We start from the raw sequence: 15,306 nt of genomic DNA on the forward strand, positions 1-15,306 counted from the left end.
AATATTATTTTTGGTCCTTAACTTTCAATCTCAGTCTGACTGTTTTTCTTTTACAACTTCCGGTTTCTATACAGCCGATCCTATGTCCTATAGCTACGTGTGTTCAATAAAGTTGGGAGAAAAAACCTCTGGGTTCCTGTAGCCAGGCTCTTCCTCAGCTTTCGCGGCATTTTTTAAAGTCTATTTGCATTTATCATCATCGTGCAGAAAAGACAACACAATGGAGGAGTACGACACTGCAACAGATTCTCTTGAATTGATCTGGAACCTCGCTGAGGAAGAGTGTAATCAGAAGGAGCCTGCAGAAATAGACGAAGAGGTGTCGGAGGAAGAGGACAACACCGAGCAAGATCTGGATTACGCGTCCACCGATGAAGAGGAGGACCCGAGCGATGAAGATATAAGAGAGAAACCTACGAATGATAACTTTAAATCAAAGGATGGAAACATGGAGTGGTCTGCAGAGCCTCCCATTATTAAACGGGGGATGCACAGAGCAGAGAGACTAAGAGGTCAGCCAGGTCCGACACTTTATGCAGTGTCACGTGTCGACACAATAAAGTCCGCATTTGAGCTGTTTATAACACCGTCCATTGAAAATATCGTGCTGGACATGACCAACCTGGAGGGGCGACGTGTGTTTGGCACCAAGTGGACTGACCTGGACCGAGTAGACCTGCAGGCATACTTCGGTTTGTTGATTCTTGCTGGTGTGTTTAGATCCTGTAAAGAAGCTTCGGCCAGTTTGTGGGATGCCCAGCATGGCAGAGCAATTTTTCGTGCAACCATGCCACTCAAGATGTTTTACGCGATCTCAAGAGTGATTCGGTTTGATAATCGGGAGACAAGGAAAGCACGCCGTGGATGGGACAAACTTGCAGCCATTAGAGATGTGTGGGACAAGTGGGTGTGTCGCCTGCAGCTGATATACAATGCAGGCGCTGATGTGACCGTGGACGAGCGCCTGGTGTCCTTCAGAGGCTGCTGTGCCTTCAAGCAATACATTCCGAGCAAACCAGGGAAGTATGGCATAAAGATCTGGACAGCATGTGATGCCAGGAGCAGCTACGCCTTGAACATGCAGGTATACACTGGCAAACCTGCTGATGGACAACCGGAGAAGAATCAGGGGATGCGTGTGGTGCTGGAGATGACAGAAGGTCTCAAGGGACGAAATATCACATGTGACAACTTCTTTACCTCGTATGCGCTCGGCCAGAAGCTGCTGAAGAGAAAGATGACCATGGTGGGAACTGTGAGGAAGACCAAGGCTGAGCTTCCCATGGCACTGCTGGTGACGAAAGGCAGGACTCGGTTCTCTTCCAGGTTTGCCTTCACTGACACACATGCTCTTGTGTCCTACCTTCCCAAGAGGTCTAGGAATGTGCTTCTGATGAGCACCCTTCACAAGGACGCAGCTGTCAGCAACAGGGAGGACAAGAAACCCCACATTATCCTGGACTATAACAAGAACAAAGGAGGAGTCGACAATCTCGACAAGGTATTGCACTTATTTTTCGTGCAACATTTACTGTCATTCATGCAACATTAAATTTTCTAATGATTTATTGATTTGTTTGCAGGTTACCGCTGTGTACAGCTGTAAAAGGATGACAGCCCGTTGGCCCCTGGTGGTCTTCCACAACATTCTCGATGTGACTGCCTACAACTCCTTCGTACTGTGGACAGAGATCAACCCAGCATGGCACCCGGGGAAGTCTCAGAAGAGGAGGCTGTTTCTCGAGGCGCTCGGGAGAGAACTGGTGGAGCCTCTCATAAAACGACGCCAGGTTCTTCCCCGCACCCCAGCCTCTGTCAGCGTGGTTTTGGATGTCCAGCGGGGTGCATCCTCTACCTCTGCAGGAGCTTCCCCCAGCCCCAGCCCCATCAAGGCTGCCCGCCCCAGCCCCATCAAAGCTCCTCCTCCCAGCCCATCGGCCAAAAGGAAGAGGTGCCGATTCTGCCCCTCCAAGAAAGACAACAAAACGAGCATCAGGTGCCAAAAATGCTGTGTGAATATTTGCAAAAAACACACCATTACACTCTGCCACTTATGCAGATGAAGGCATACTCACACACACACACACATAAACACACACAGACACACGTTTTTCTATGCTTTTGTATTCTGTGAAGTTTTTTTTGTCTTAGTTAAAGTTAAAGCAAAAAGTTTAACCAAATCTTTTAGTTTAGAGATAAATGTTGTCTGTGCTTTGTAAAAGAAAAAAAGTTCCTCTTTGTTTACGGTCTGTTGTTTCTAAATAAAGTTCCATCATTGAACTCTGACCTGTGGATGTCCTGGCTAATATCTGACATATGTGATAACGTCTGCTTATTTTACTCTGAGTGGTAGAAATTCATGTAAATGAGGTTTATTACACATTAAATTTAAAAAACAGTGTTTGGAAGAAGCTGGCTAAAAAGATGCAACACATAACAACTGGGCGATAATTCATACTTAATGTTTTATAAAAAAAAATCTAACCAGGGATGACAACTGGCCGCAAAAACAGTATCCTGACTAAGACTACCAGTCTGTGATAATCCACCAACATGTGTTCCTCCAGCTACAGTCAAAATAATTCAAAATTTCTGCCTTTTTTAAATTAAAAAATAGGTATAATTTAATAGCAATGAGGTTTATTGACCATGAAATCCAAAAAGAAGAGTAAAACTTGTGGTAATGTGTTGAAATGAAGTCAACTAACAAAGTAAAACACCTAAGTGGATGATAATTTATTCTTTATGCTTTATAAACAGTCAACATAGTTAAAGATGTTGTTGTACTGGATTTCATTAACAGGTGCTTTTAATTGTCCGTCCTCCCAACTCAAATACATGAGAAAGACCTCTGATTAAAATGCAGTCTAGTACGACACAACCACTAACTATGATCTCAGAGCTAAAACAAATCTAATTTAAACCTCAACAGTGGCACATCTGGGCATTCTGGGCATCATATAAGTGGACTTGTATCAGATTGTACTTGGTATTAGGTCTACCTATACATGCGTATTGGAATTTGTTCTCAATGGTACACTAACAGTGCCAGCCACAGGGTCCAGATTTCTCCTTAGTCATTAGTTCAAAGTCCCACAGTGTAATACATTCAGCGTCATACTTGGGTTTGGCCATATTGTCAAGATAGTTTGCTGTCTCTGTCAAGTAGCTGTCTGTTAGTCACTCACTCTACACCAAGAAATTGCACGTCAAAATAAAAGCTCTGTGCCGGAAATGTACTGTACTTACAAATAAAGTGTTTTTTACAAACTTGACATGTTTGTGAGTCACTTGCGGTCCATTCAGAGTGGACCTGTGACCCACTTTTGGACCATGACCCACCTGTTGGGAACCACCGCAAAATGCCAAAACTTTTCCATGTCTTTTCATGGACCCATAATAAGGAATTTTGTTTCTTGCCACACTTGGCCGGCGTGTTTCAAACATCTCACATTCAAACTCTATTCAAGCATAACATCAGCTCGCTGGAGAAACAGATAGGGGGGAATATATAGAAACATTTGTGATGGTAATCAATACATCAACGCATATTAGAGTTGTGCCACATTTTCAGCTCCAGAAAATACATTTGCTGTTATGTTACATTACCTAAAATGTTATCCACATAAGATAACTGTAATCATTTCATTAAACTAAACAAATTTTCATGACTTTTCCCAGAAATTTCAATTATTTTTACTGATTCCATGACTTTTCCAGGTTGTCCATGACCACAAGAACCCTTAGCCTTAAAGTTAAAAAGAGAAAGGAAAGAAAGAAAAGCTTTTGACTTAATAAATCTATCAGCTGATGAAGACAACTGAGTTGGATTTTGGTAACAACAATTTAAGTTGTACATTTTTTGGGTAAGACTTTGAAGTTAAAGAGTAAACCTCCCCTCTCAGTAGATATCTTGGTCAAAATACTTACTGTTTGTCAGCATAGAAATTAATGTAATCATATCTATGGATGGCCAAATGTGTTTCATTACTTTACAATGTGTTGACATCAACTACAGCAATTGAACAAATTATATCCACAAACCACATTCCTGTTCTTTAATATTTTATTGGTTTCATTAAGAGATCATTTTATTCTTGTCATAAAAATGTGGTTTGTCTGGAGGCAAATAAACACATTAAACATGGCAAGAAAAAAAATCAGAGCATGCATCAACCAAGAAAAACTACATCGCAACAAATAAATGAGGCCAAATTCAAAACAGCTTTCAAACTGAGAAACAAGGTGAGGGTGCATTCAGAAACGTGACAGGCATTGTGCAACTCATTTCAAATATGAATTCTACAGCAAAATGTCTGGTACCTTAAAATAGTCTATAAAATACAGCAGATTTCTTGTTTCTCATTTTAACACCCATTTTGACATCATACCTACATAGACTTTGCAAGTTGTTAAAAGAAAGGGTTGATGGCATTGATAGATACATTTAAAGTTAGGCATTTAGACAAATAAGAGCATCAGATGCGTCGAACATAAAAAATAAATTGGACCACGTAGAAACTGCGAACAAACCCCATCCTCCATCCACCCAAGCACAACATGATCATTTAAAAAAAGAATATTATTAATCATGTATAAGCATATTTTAATTTAAGTTACTAATCTCAAAATGTTAATGTTTCATCACAGAATAAGAGATTTTCATGAATAAATAAGGACATATGAGGAAAAAAATAATAACAGCTGATACATACAGATCACAGTTGATGTCTACTGTGCTGCATTCAGTGAACGGGACAAAGTGAGGGGTGTCCACCGCTTCACATTAAGAAGATGGGAAAACAAATATCACCATGAGACTTCAGTGCGTTACTGGCTGCTCTTCACCTGTACTCAAACATACGGAGAAGCTGGAGCACAGGCTGTAAAGTTGACATTCAAAAAACAGTTCCTTCGGTTGATGGCAATGTCTGTCCCCATCAAAGTTTAAGTCACATCCTAAATGGTGGAAAAAACAAAACATAAAGAAAACAAATCTTTCATGTAGTGTGATCAGACACCTGTGGGGGCGAGGCGGCTGATGAAGGCGATACTGCTGAGGCACATCTTCCTGAAGAAGGCGGGGCAGGCGGGCTTCATGATGAAGTGCTCCAGAAGAATCCGCAGCTCTGTGAACAAGGTGCTGGGGTGGAAATAGATTTGTTTAATATTCAACTCTGACAGCTCGGTTAAATATATATATTTTTAAATGCTTCTGTATTTCTTAATAGCAGACCACTGCGTTAAATCAGATTTTATTTACTGGAATCAACAACTTTCTTACATTTATTCATTTTTAATCAAATTACTGTCAACAGGAAGATCTTTGAACTGCAAAATTAGTATTTCCTGTCAGAGTGCTCTGACCAGCTGAAGCAGCTTTACTGCATCATGTTTATTATACTGGATGACACTATAGTAGTATGTTTCTGCACACATAGACCACACCTGTAGTAGAGCCTGACTAATACTGGATTTGACAAATGAAAAATTAACAGTGCACTCTGACGTGTCACTTGTGGTCCATTTCCTGGTGATCTCCCTCCAGGGAGCTGCCACCCTACTTGGGTTTTGTAGTGAAATAAGAAGGTATCATAGAGATATTTCCTAATTTCAACCCCATGAATCAGCCGTTCCTCCTCCACTCAAAGGGAGCGAAAGGAATGTGGCGTCCAACAAAAGCTCAGCTCAAAACGGCACACTGTGTCGCTCACAGCAGGTTAGGACACCTTTCATTGGCTTCAAATCCAAAATGTTGCCATACTAGTGCAGTTGTAGTTTTCTTGAGAGACTAGCTCTGCCATGTCTCATCTTGTCACACTGTAGTCTTTATTCCAGGGCTGGTTGACCTTCTTTGACCTCTCGTAGGCTCAGTCACTAGTATTTTCTCATTTATAAAGCCATATTGGGTGAACTCCCTTCGTACATTTGTACTTTGATTGAACAGAGATCTGACTGTAGCTACAGTCTGCGATCTCAAGATTTAGTTTTGTTGTCTGTTCTTGGTGCTCGGACTGAGCTGGGAAAGAAAGCTTTCATGTTCTCTGCTCCTCTCCACTCAAAAAGATTTGAAACTACATGAGTTGGTCTCTCTGCCTGATTTTAAAGCTCTCATAAGCACAAGGATGAATGAGTCGGTTAGTTCTTGTCATTGTGCGTAAGTGTCCTAATATTTCTACATCTTACTGTGTATATTTTATGTTTTTTTATTGTGTGGTTGTTTGGCGGTAATGTCTTGTGTGCTGCTGTCTTGGCCAGGTTTCCTTTGTAAAAGAGATCATTGATCTCAGTGGGACTTACCCGATTAAGTAAAATAATATTGCCACCCAAAAAAACGTTCTATCTTAACGTTCCAGAAAACAAACACAACATGCACCACTCCTCCCCCTTCCACCTCTACTGAAATTTAGACACTGTCAGCACAGGTTGCTGATGTAAGCTACATCTCTATATGCCAGGATGTGTCACAGTGACAAATACCGGTTCAGCCAATGTGTATGACATCAACCTGGGGTAAGCTACTGGACCAGACCTGAGTGGCAAAACTGGAAATTGACCACACTCTACAGGTAGAGACATTTCCACAGCTAAAAACTTGACCTTCTTTTTGGTATTTTAATTTTGGTTTGCAATAAAATAATCTAACATCAATCTTTCATGAAAATGATGAATATTCAAGGTATGCAGCACTGAAAACCGTTGAGAATTACACAGAATGTTTCATGATTTCTCCCCCCCTGCTCCTGCAGTCATGACTCGTATTTTTATCATTTGCAGAAATCCATGTGCTTTGTGACAATATTGTATTATTCAACATCTCACCGGCAGTATGGGTTTCTTCTGGATGTGTAGCGCAGGGTGAGGAATCGGTAGTAAATGAAAGGCAGCAGCAAGCTCCCCTGGCCACTGTGAAAAAGAAAGTGAAAACTGACATTAACGACACTAATAATAAACATTATTTGTTCAGCACTTTCATAAATGTTCATATAACAAGCAAATGGAACACCTTCATAATCTAATGCGATCCAATACAACGACTACCTGGGCTCTTCGTACCTGTAGATTGCCTTGAACAATCTGCATATGCAAAAATGAGCCAGACAACTGCTGAAGCTGACACGCACTGGTAGTGACGACATAATTCAAAAGACTGATTTCTGTGGTTGGTTTGGTAACTGGGATTTACAGGATGACATTTACATGTACCTTTAGGAGGAAATCTGGAGGGCAAATTCAGTGTGACCTTAAAAGTATCTGACAACAGGGAAAACCGGTTTGTTCTGTTGTGCATATTTCATATAGTATTTTTGGCAACAACAGATAAACTGTTAGCTGCATTAGAAAATACTGTCCAAGAACAAGATCAGTGCCTCCGTCACAATTGATCATGTAAGATCATCTGCAATGTCTTTTTATAATAAAAAAGACAGAAATACTTTTTACATGTGCACTTTACCTGAAGAGCATAAAAACAGTGGCCGGCATTAAGAAGATTTCATTGCAGGCGATAAACTTCAGGATGTTCTGCTGATTGGATGTAAGTTTCTCCAGGAGGTTTCTGATGAACATCATGCTGCTGGGGCCCACAGACTGCAGAGACAGATTACAACATCAGAAGCTGAAAACAAAGCTGCAGTGAGTCAAAGTTTTCAGTGAGGCACAGAGCTCACAGCAAACACTGATACATGAAAGAAAATGTAAAAATAATCACATATTATCAATCATCAGCTTTATTAGATTCTAAAGTTGAATTTGGGTCTCTCGGCAATGGCTGGTTAATTGAGTAGATAATTAAAATACCATTTGGCTGCTGGTAATTTTCCACCTGGGGGTTAAATAATGTTCGGCAAAAGGCCTTCTGTCATACGTTTTTAACTAACGGCATTACAAGTCACAGCAGGTGGCTGCTGCCTCGTACTCACATCAAGGACTTTCTTTGTGTACGTAGTCGCATGAAGCAAAGAGAAGAGGAAGACTGGGAAGATGCTCACTGGAGACAAGTGTTAAGGACCAACATGAGGAGACAGAGAATAAACCTCACACAATGATTTAGTGCTGTTATTAGAGTCGCATCATTTTTTGATAATTATGTTTTAATGACTGAAATCATGGGCTCATCGTGGGACTAATCAGAACCACTGAAGTGTACCCATGTTACAAAACAAATGTGTGACTTTAATGTTTCAACCAGATACACAGCTCGATCTATCTGTCTTTCCTCATATATGAAGGTGAAAGGATACTTGTGATGGGGTAGGAGTTGACCAGGATGAGTGAGTAGAGCAGGTAATGGCAGCTGTCCTCCTGAAGAGCCTGGGCCAGGAAAGCTCTGCTCAGCTGAAAGCGTGGAAGCCTTTGATGCAAGCGAAGGGCACTGGTGAGGGCGTTCGCTAACAAGGCTCGCTGATAGAAGTTGGCTGCTGCATAGGGTCTGAAACACACAAGCAGTCAAAGATATTCTGACATCTGTTCAGGCCGGGAGAAAAGAGAGCATGGTGAAATCAGTGTGTTGATGATTTGCACTGTCACCGAGTGAACTCACCCCAAAATTGGTAGAATAAACATTACGGAGCAGTAGACGGTGAACAGTCGTGAAAGCCACATTGCAGTTTCCAGCTTGTTACTCATTAAAAATTGCTGTGGAAGAGAAAAAGTTACATTCAAGAATTTGGGGTTAATAAAAGTTAAAAGAAAGCTGTCTCATCACTGTGCTAAACTTTGAGGCAAAGTGCTAAGACACAACCATGACAGGATGGTTTTCATGTATACTGACACTGACAAGGCTCAGACCTCTTCAATCCAATTTTCTCAACAGTCAGCATAAAAACAATTTAATTAAATTTAGCAGTTATTTTTTCCATTTTCTCTTCAACAGAAGACAAGATGCAGCTATGCAGTTTACTTTTATAGAAGACTAAGGTCCAGACACATGCTGTGTCTTTTACTGCCTGGAAAACGCGAGGTTGGGGGCTTCTTTTGTGACTACTCAGTGCCATCTTTCAAGAGTGCAGAGGCAGGTTGCTCCTGATGTTGCTAAGGTACCATAACCAACACTGAATCATCGCCTATTTACCAAAAATCCCAATTTTGGAGCTGACCTCCTTTCAGACTTTGTTTTTTAAGTGTGCATTAGGCCCAAAATATTGTCTGCAGATAGGAGCACTGGGTAGCCCTGCACTGAAATGATCAACTTCTCCACTTTTACCACAGACTGATATTTATTAAAGAAAAGAGAGATGTCTGCTGGCTGTGACTGGTTGTTCCTTGTCACGTGACATGCGCTGTGCATTGCTGTGTTACAGAAGTTGAACTTTATCTCAGGGTGCAGCCGTCATGCCCTTAAAATTAGGCACTTGGGAATGCTTGCACAGTGGCATTGCTCTTGCTTTTGTGCGCACCTTCTGCAGATCTACATGGACAACAATAGTTTGGGGGTGCAAAAAATGCAGCATGTATACCGCTCTAAGGAGAAAAGAAAATTATTCATATTACACAAGATGGCACCCTTGAATTTTTGCCATTCATGCTTGAAAAATACCTAAGGCCCAGTTCAGATCAAAGATGAGACAAAAATGTTTTAGAATGTTGCAGATAAAAGTTGCAGCGGTGTGAACTGGCTGTTGGAGCTCAACTCAAGCCGGCTGATGATGTCACCTGCAACTCAGCTGGGCAATTCGCTGGCAGCTGGTTTTAGAACATAAAGCACGTCACCTGTTTCAATAGCCAATTGGCTTATAGTGAAGTCTGCTGGTCAAGTCAAAATGACCGCAGACAGCCTTGTTTGCTTGTTGCGGCAGTTGCTCATCACTGCCGAGCCCTCTGTTTCCGTCCACATGGTGTGCCGGTGTCAGACAGTGGGTTTCTGCTGCTGCTTGCTGTATGTGCTTATGCTTATATTTTTGTGGCGTATTTATTATGAATGCAGTCCATCTGATGCTCGTTTTGTTTCATCACTACAAATGCAATTGTAGCCAGTATCTTAGTATCACTATCCTCATTCATATCTTAAGAGCTACAAATTATATTCAGCCACAAAATAAACCTGAAAAGCTGGAAATCAGATCAGAAGCACAGAGAGTTGTTGCATTGAGATGATACACTGTCTCATCTAGTTGCATTGGTGTGAACTGGCAGGTTTTTAGAACTTTGCAGAGCAGCGTGTTACAAGTAGTTGTCTGTTTCAACTTGTGTCATGGCAAATCTTTGGTCTGAACTGGGCCTTTTACAGTTAAGTGATTATTGAAATTCTAGCTGATATTTTTTCAGCTGACTCATCTTTCGGCTTTAACATGAATACCTCAGCAACACTGTACAATGCGACACAGATGCAGTGATAAAGGAGAACACAAACACCAAGAACACCTGCACAATATGTAGCCGTCCTGAAATAAATACTACCTCCAACAAACCCATGACATTCAATTTATGACAAAACTTTCAGTTAAATGCTTAATACTGAGGTTTCCACAAGGTTTGCATGACTCTCTGTAAAAAAGTTATGGGCTTCTTTACCAATAACCTTCAAGGCCACAGAAGACATAATACATATGTATACATGAAGAATACGTAGAGTGCACTTTACAAGGTCAGAAACAGTTGGAAGATGTCACTGACTTACCGCAGGCCCTAGTTGGGGAGGAGGTCTTTGTTGATTTGTATCAGCCATCTTTGGGAGTGTAGGTTGCTCTGTTGCGGAAGAAAGTTACACCATGAAGCAATACTGCCTAGTCATACCAGCAGAAGTCACAAGTTCAGCACTTACAAACCCCTCCTGTGGCTGCAGCTTAAGATTATTTTCTTTATTGACTAATCAGCTGATTATCTGACAGGAAATATTGAAAACCATAACTTCCTAAAGTCATATATTCGAATTCAGTAGTTGTCTAACAGTCAAAATCCATAAAGATACTTGAGTGACTATATGACAAAGTGAAGCACAACTCCTCACATTTACTGAAACAAGATATTTGGCTTCTAACTTGAAAAATGTCTCAATTGTTAATCATCAAAATTTTGCCAATAGATTTTCTGTCAATGACAAACATCAATCTTTAATCATTGCTACGCTAATTTTCTTTTTAAGGGATTCCTATGGTACCTCACATACACTTATCGCTGGTGTTGCTTTATAGTATTAACGTGATGCTAGCTTGTCACGAATGCAAGAGGTGAGTCATTGTCATGTTTGGTTGAGTATTTCTATACAAATCACTTTCTGTTTCTACTCCTCCATTACATTTCAGATGTGGTGGAGGAGTTGACACATTGCTAATTTTCAACTCTTGTCCCTAGCTGGGCTTTTACATGTAGACCTAAAATGTTATTAAACATATACAGTTTATAACATCATACAACCACAATACACTATACACAGAAGGCACAATAAACTACATAAACCACAATGCATGCATCACAACATATCCCACAATACTTATGATAAAATACACACGCCACAATACACCAATAACTTACACTAATACCCCTTAAAAGTTCAATACACCTGTCTAAGAGCTTTAGGTGCTAAGTGCTTTAATAATTAAGACTTAAATGGACAAAACATTTGGACAATTTCTAAAAGATAATGCTTTGTTACGAATTAAATGTACGTACAGTTGCGGCAAAATGATCTGACTTAAGATTTGCTGCTTTTTCTTTCAACAATCTTAATGTTTTATTGTATACTTATCATTTTAAAGGTTTGAACTGTTGGTTGGACAAAACAAACATGCGCTGAGTAATTGTGATGACATCTCTCACAATGTTCAGAATTTTTCCAAACCAAATAATCATTTAATTTCTAAAAAATCATGCAGATTAAAACCAAATAAAAACAATTATTATCAAGGTAATAATGAGTTCCCTCTCAACCAACTATAACGTTAAAATCCTTCCTTTATTAATGCATTAATAATAATAATCTCAGGATATAATTCACAGTAGTATAACGGTCACAGGAATATTATTCTGGTACTTTAACTTTGCATTAAATTCTGTTTATGATTATACTTCTACACTTCTACTTAAGTTACATGTTCAATCCAATACATTTACTTGTCACACAGTATTTGTAACAGTGCAGTGTTTAGGCTAAGACTTCCTCCATCACCGGTTTCAAGCTACATTATGCTAGCTAACTGAGCTAAGCAAACTACGAAGACACTGTGGTTTTTGACAGTGAAAAAATTACCTCAATAACACAAACGTTAACCGTTAACAATTAAAGCAAAATAGGAACAAACGTTAATGAACTACTTTTTCTTTATTTGGACTTCAGTGAAGATAAAACGCCATTCAGTGTTCACTAGCCCACCTAGCCTCAGCTAGTTTGGTTAACTAATGGCTATTTCATTTAATTAAACCAGTGAAAACGGTAAAGACGTACGCGTTACTACTGATCAGAGTTAATCAGTTCAGGTTTAAGTCTGTAAATAATCAGTAAAGATTTCTGTCGGTGGTTTATTAATGCTAGCATTAGCAGCAGGTGGCTCTAGAATGTTCTCCCTGTTGCCATCGTTACTAGCATGTGAGCTAAACCCTCCGCTACCGTTAGCTACATCGCTAGCTCGTGGATTTATGTTACCCTGGTTTACGCTGGCTAACGTTAGCTGTTTAAACGAGCCCGTACAGATTTAACACTCCTGGTTGATAACATTTAAATAAGTAATAAAACACTCAGCTTACCAGTGTGACAGCGTCGAACAGGAACGTTGCGTGCTAACGTGAAAATGATAGGCTGTCGGACACCACACTGAAATGAATGATCACCTGACCTTCTGAGACGACAAGGTAACGGACTCTCGCGAGATTTGAGAAGGAGCGTTACTGGATCACAGGCAACACTTCCCTCTAGTGGTAGAAAAAAGGCACTGCAACAAAGCCTGCTCATTGATTTTCTGTCCTCTGATTTGATTCAAGTTTCAGTTTAATTACAGTCATATGCACAGTGGTGGAAGAAGTAGACCTATTCACATCCTTTAGTCAGTGTTGGAAGAAGTATTCCGATGTATAGTAGTAAAAAATCAGTGTAAAAATCCGCTGTTAAAGGTAAAAGTCGTGCATTTAAAATTGTACTCAAGTAAAACTACAAATGTTTTAGTGCCAAAATGTACTTAAAAGTACTGACTGTAGAAGAGGACTACTCATTTTGCAGAATGGCAGAATGGATTATAATTACTGATGCATTAATATGTACATCACTTTAATGTTGCAGCTGGAAAAATGGGGCTAATTTTAATTACTAAATATATTGCTGTGTAGCTTAATTCATAATAATACATCATAATTTACTAGCTGAGTAAAATGTTGTGTTATTAATGATTAAATGTAGGCTTTATATCCCCCGGTTTAAGGTTTTTGGGGGGAGTTTTTCCCTATCCGCTGTGAGGGTCCAAGGACAGAGGGATGTCATGTGTTGTAAATCCTTCTGAGGCAAATTTTGATTTATGATATTGGGCTTTATGAATAACATTGAAACGGAAATTGCTATCCAGTTGATTTCCACCACTGCAAACATACAGCACTGAAGAGATGCAGTTGTTGACAATGAATATCTCAGACTCCCTCCAACAATGCTCATTGAATATATATTAGAAGAAAATCACTCCGTTAAAAAAAATGAGAATCTAAGACATAAAACAGTTCAGAAGTTAAAATCTAGGGATAAAATATAACATAAAATAACACATAGTTGTGGTAGACAGGTGAACTGTTACTGCAAAATGAACAATCTGTAATGTAAACAGGAATTTAGGCGATGTAAAAGCGTAATGAGAAGTAGTATAATAAATACATATGCTTTATATAGAGATGTAAATTAGGTAGTAAAAATAAAACCTAACAAAGCATGGGAATTGTATGTGCCAATGAAATGCATAATTTCCACATTGTACTATAACATAAATATTATGCTTTACTGTCAAATGTAAATCCAAGCAAGTCATACTGTGCAAAGATAACACAAATGATCTACTGTATAACAACCATATTACTTGTCACCATTTTTTCCACTCGGCTAATATGTGTAACTCTGTGTACAGTTTAACAGACTGACTGTATTCAGGCACTGCATGTTGTTGTTTATAGGCGATATATGTTTCTATTTTTCACCTTGCCTGTACACATTGGCTGTATGTGTTAAGATGGAGGAGGTCCAGGAGGAGAGGTCTACCATCACGAGCATGGATCAGAATGCATCAGCCACTGAAGCTTTCCTTTTGCACGCAAAGATTCATTTTCAAACTGAGGTACTTGTCGTTAAACATAAAAGGGGGGAGCACACATGGGTTTGAATCAGCACTGCCACCTCATGTGAAGATGAAGAAAAAGATGAGTGAAATGGTGTTCAGGGTTGAAATAGGGGTGAACAGGTGAACTCAGTCAGGTTAATGAGTGAACAAAGAGTGAAAGGAGGAGGTTAGTGAGGCAAAGAAAATAAAGAAAAATAGAAATCTTTACTGTAATACGTTTATGTTGCTTGTGTCTATTGAGCTTTGTTAACACTGTTTTAGCTCCATGTTTATGTGCATCTTCCTGTACAGTGTATTAGTGTCCTGAAACTGGTGTTGTATGCCTAAACAAAGCCTACAGGTCAAAAAAGCTGATTATAAACCTGATTATTAAGATTTGTGTGCACCAAATGATGTCCACTGCAGTTTGGTTTTATTCTTTCTTACAGATAACCTTGTCTAATTTAAAAAAAAAATGGTGCTTTAATATCTAAAACACTCTTGAAGCTTAAAGCCACAGTCAACCAAATCCATTTAGGCACGACAGAAATAGTTGGCCTGTTAAAATTTATATTTCTAAGATAATGTTAAGAGCTACAGAGCCACAGTTAAGCTGTGCTGAGTGAGGATCTCATGTACATAACATTTAAAGACGCACAAGACAATGAAAAGCATTCCAAAGTGCGCCTGCGCAGTGGTCAACACCCACATTTTATGAGAACAGACTGTCTCCTCTTTTTGCTTAAGCTCTGTTAAAGAACTAAACTGCTTCCGTGAAGATGAATGTGCTTGCTGGTGTTTAATTAGACATTAAGATTAAGAGATCTGTCAGATATTTGCTTCTCTGCTCCTGTTTTTATCCTCAATGATTTTCTGCATCACTGGTCAGTTTAATGTTGTGCTGTAGGCCACCAGCAGAGGGCGCAGTCGACCAGACTATCCGGCTCCTGCAGGTTGGCCTATAGCCTGTGTTGGATGATTATTTTAGCTTTAAGTGCACCTTATTTGGTCGCAACATGTTTTAAAATCTTACATCTGACTGCTGCTGTGGCGCATATATCCGCAGATTATTGGCACTGGT

The 15,306-nt window shown here is 39.6% G+C and overlaps 1 protein-coding gene across 1 annotated transcript; it reads right to left on the bottom strand.

The window, feature by feature from the left end:
- Positions 1-4,052: 4,052 nt before the first annotated feature.
- tmem33 (transmembrane protein 33) lies at positions 4,053-12,770 on the bottom strand. The gene is made up of 8 exons (XM_033632450.2): positions 12,682-12,770; positions 10,619-10,686; positions 8,543-8,637; positions 8,244-8,431; positions 7,923-7,990; positions 7,457-7,590; positions 6,823-6,906; positions 4,053-5,143 (listed from the first exon to the last, which is right to left on the bottom strand). Exons 2-8 carry the CDS (start codon positions 10,664-10,666, stop codon positions 5,014-5,016), a joined length of 747 nt encoding a protein of 248 aa, XP_033488341.1. The 5' UTR covers positions 10,667-10,686; positions 12,682-12,770; the 3' UTR covers positions 4,053-5,013.
- Between the last annotated feature and the right edge of the window lie 2,536 nt (positions 12,771-15,306).

Source organism: Epinephelus lanceolatus, chromosome 7 (assembly GCF_041903045.1).
Source record: "Epinephelus lanceolatus isolate andai-2023 chromosome 7, ASM4190304v1, whole genome shotgun sequence".
NCBI lineage: Eukaryota > Metazoa > Chordata > Actinopteri > Perciformes > Serranidae > Epinephelus > Epinephelus lanceolatus.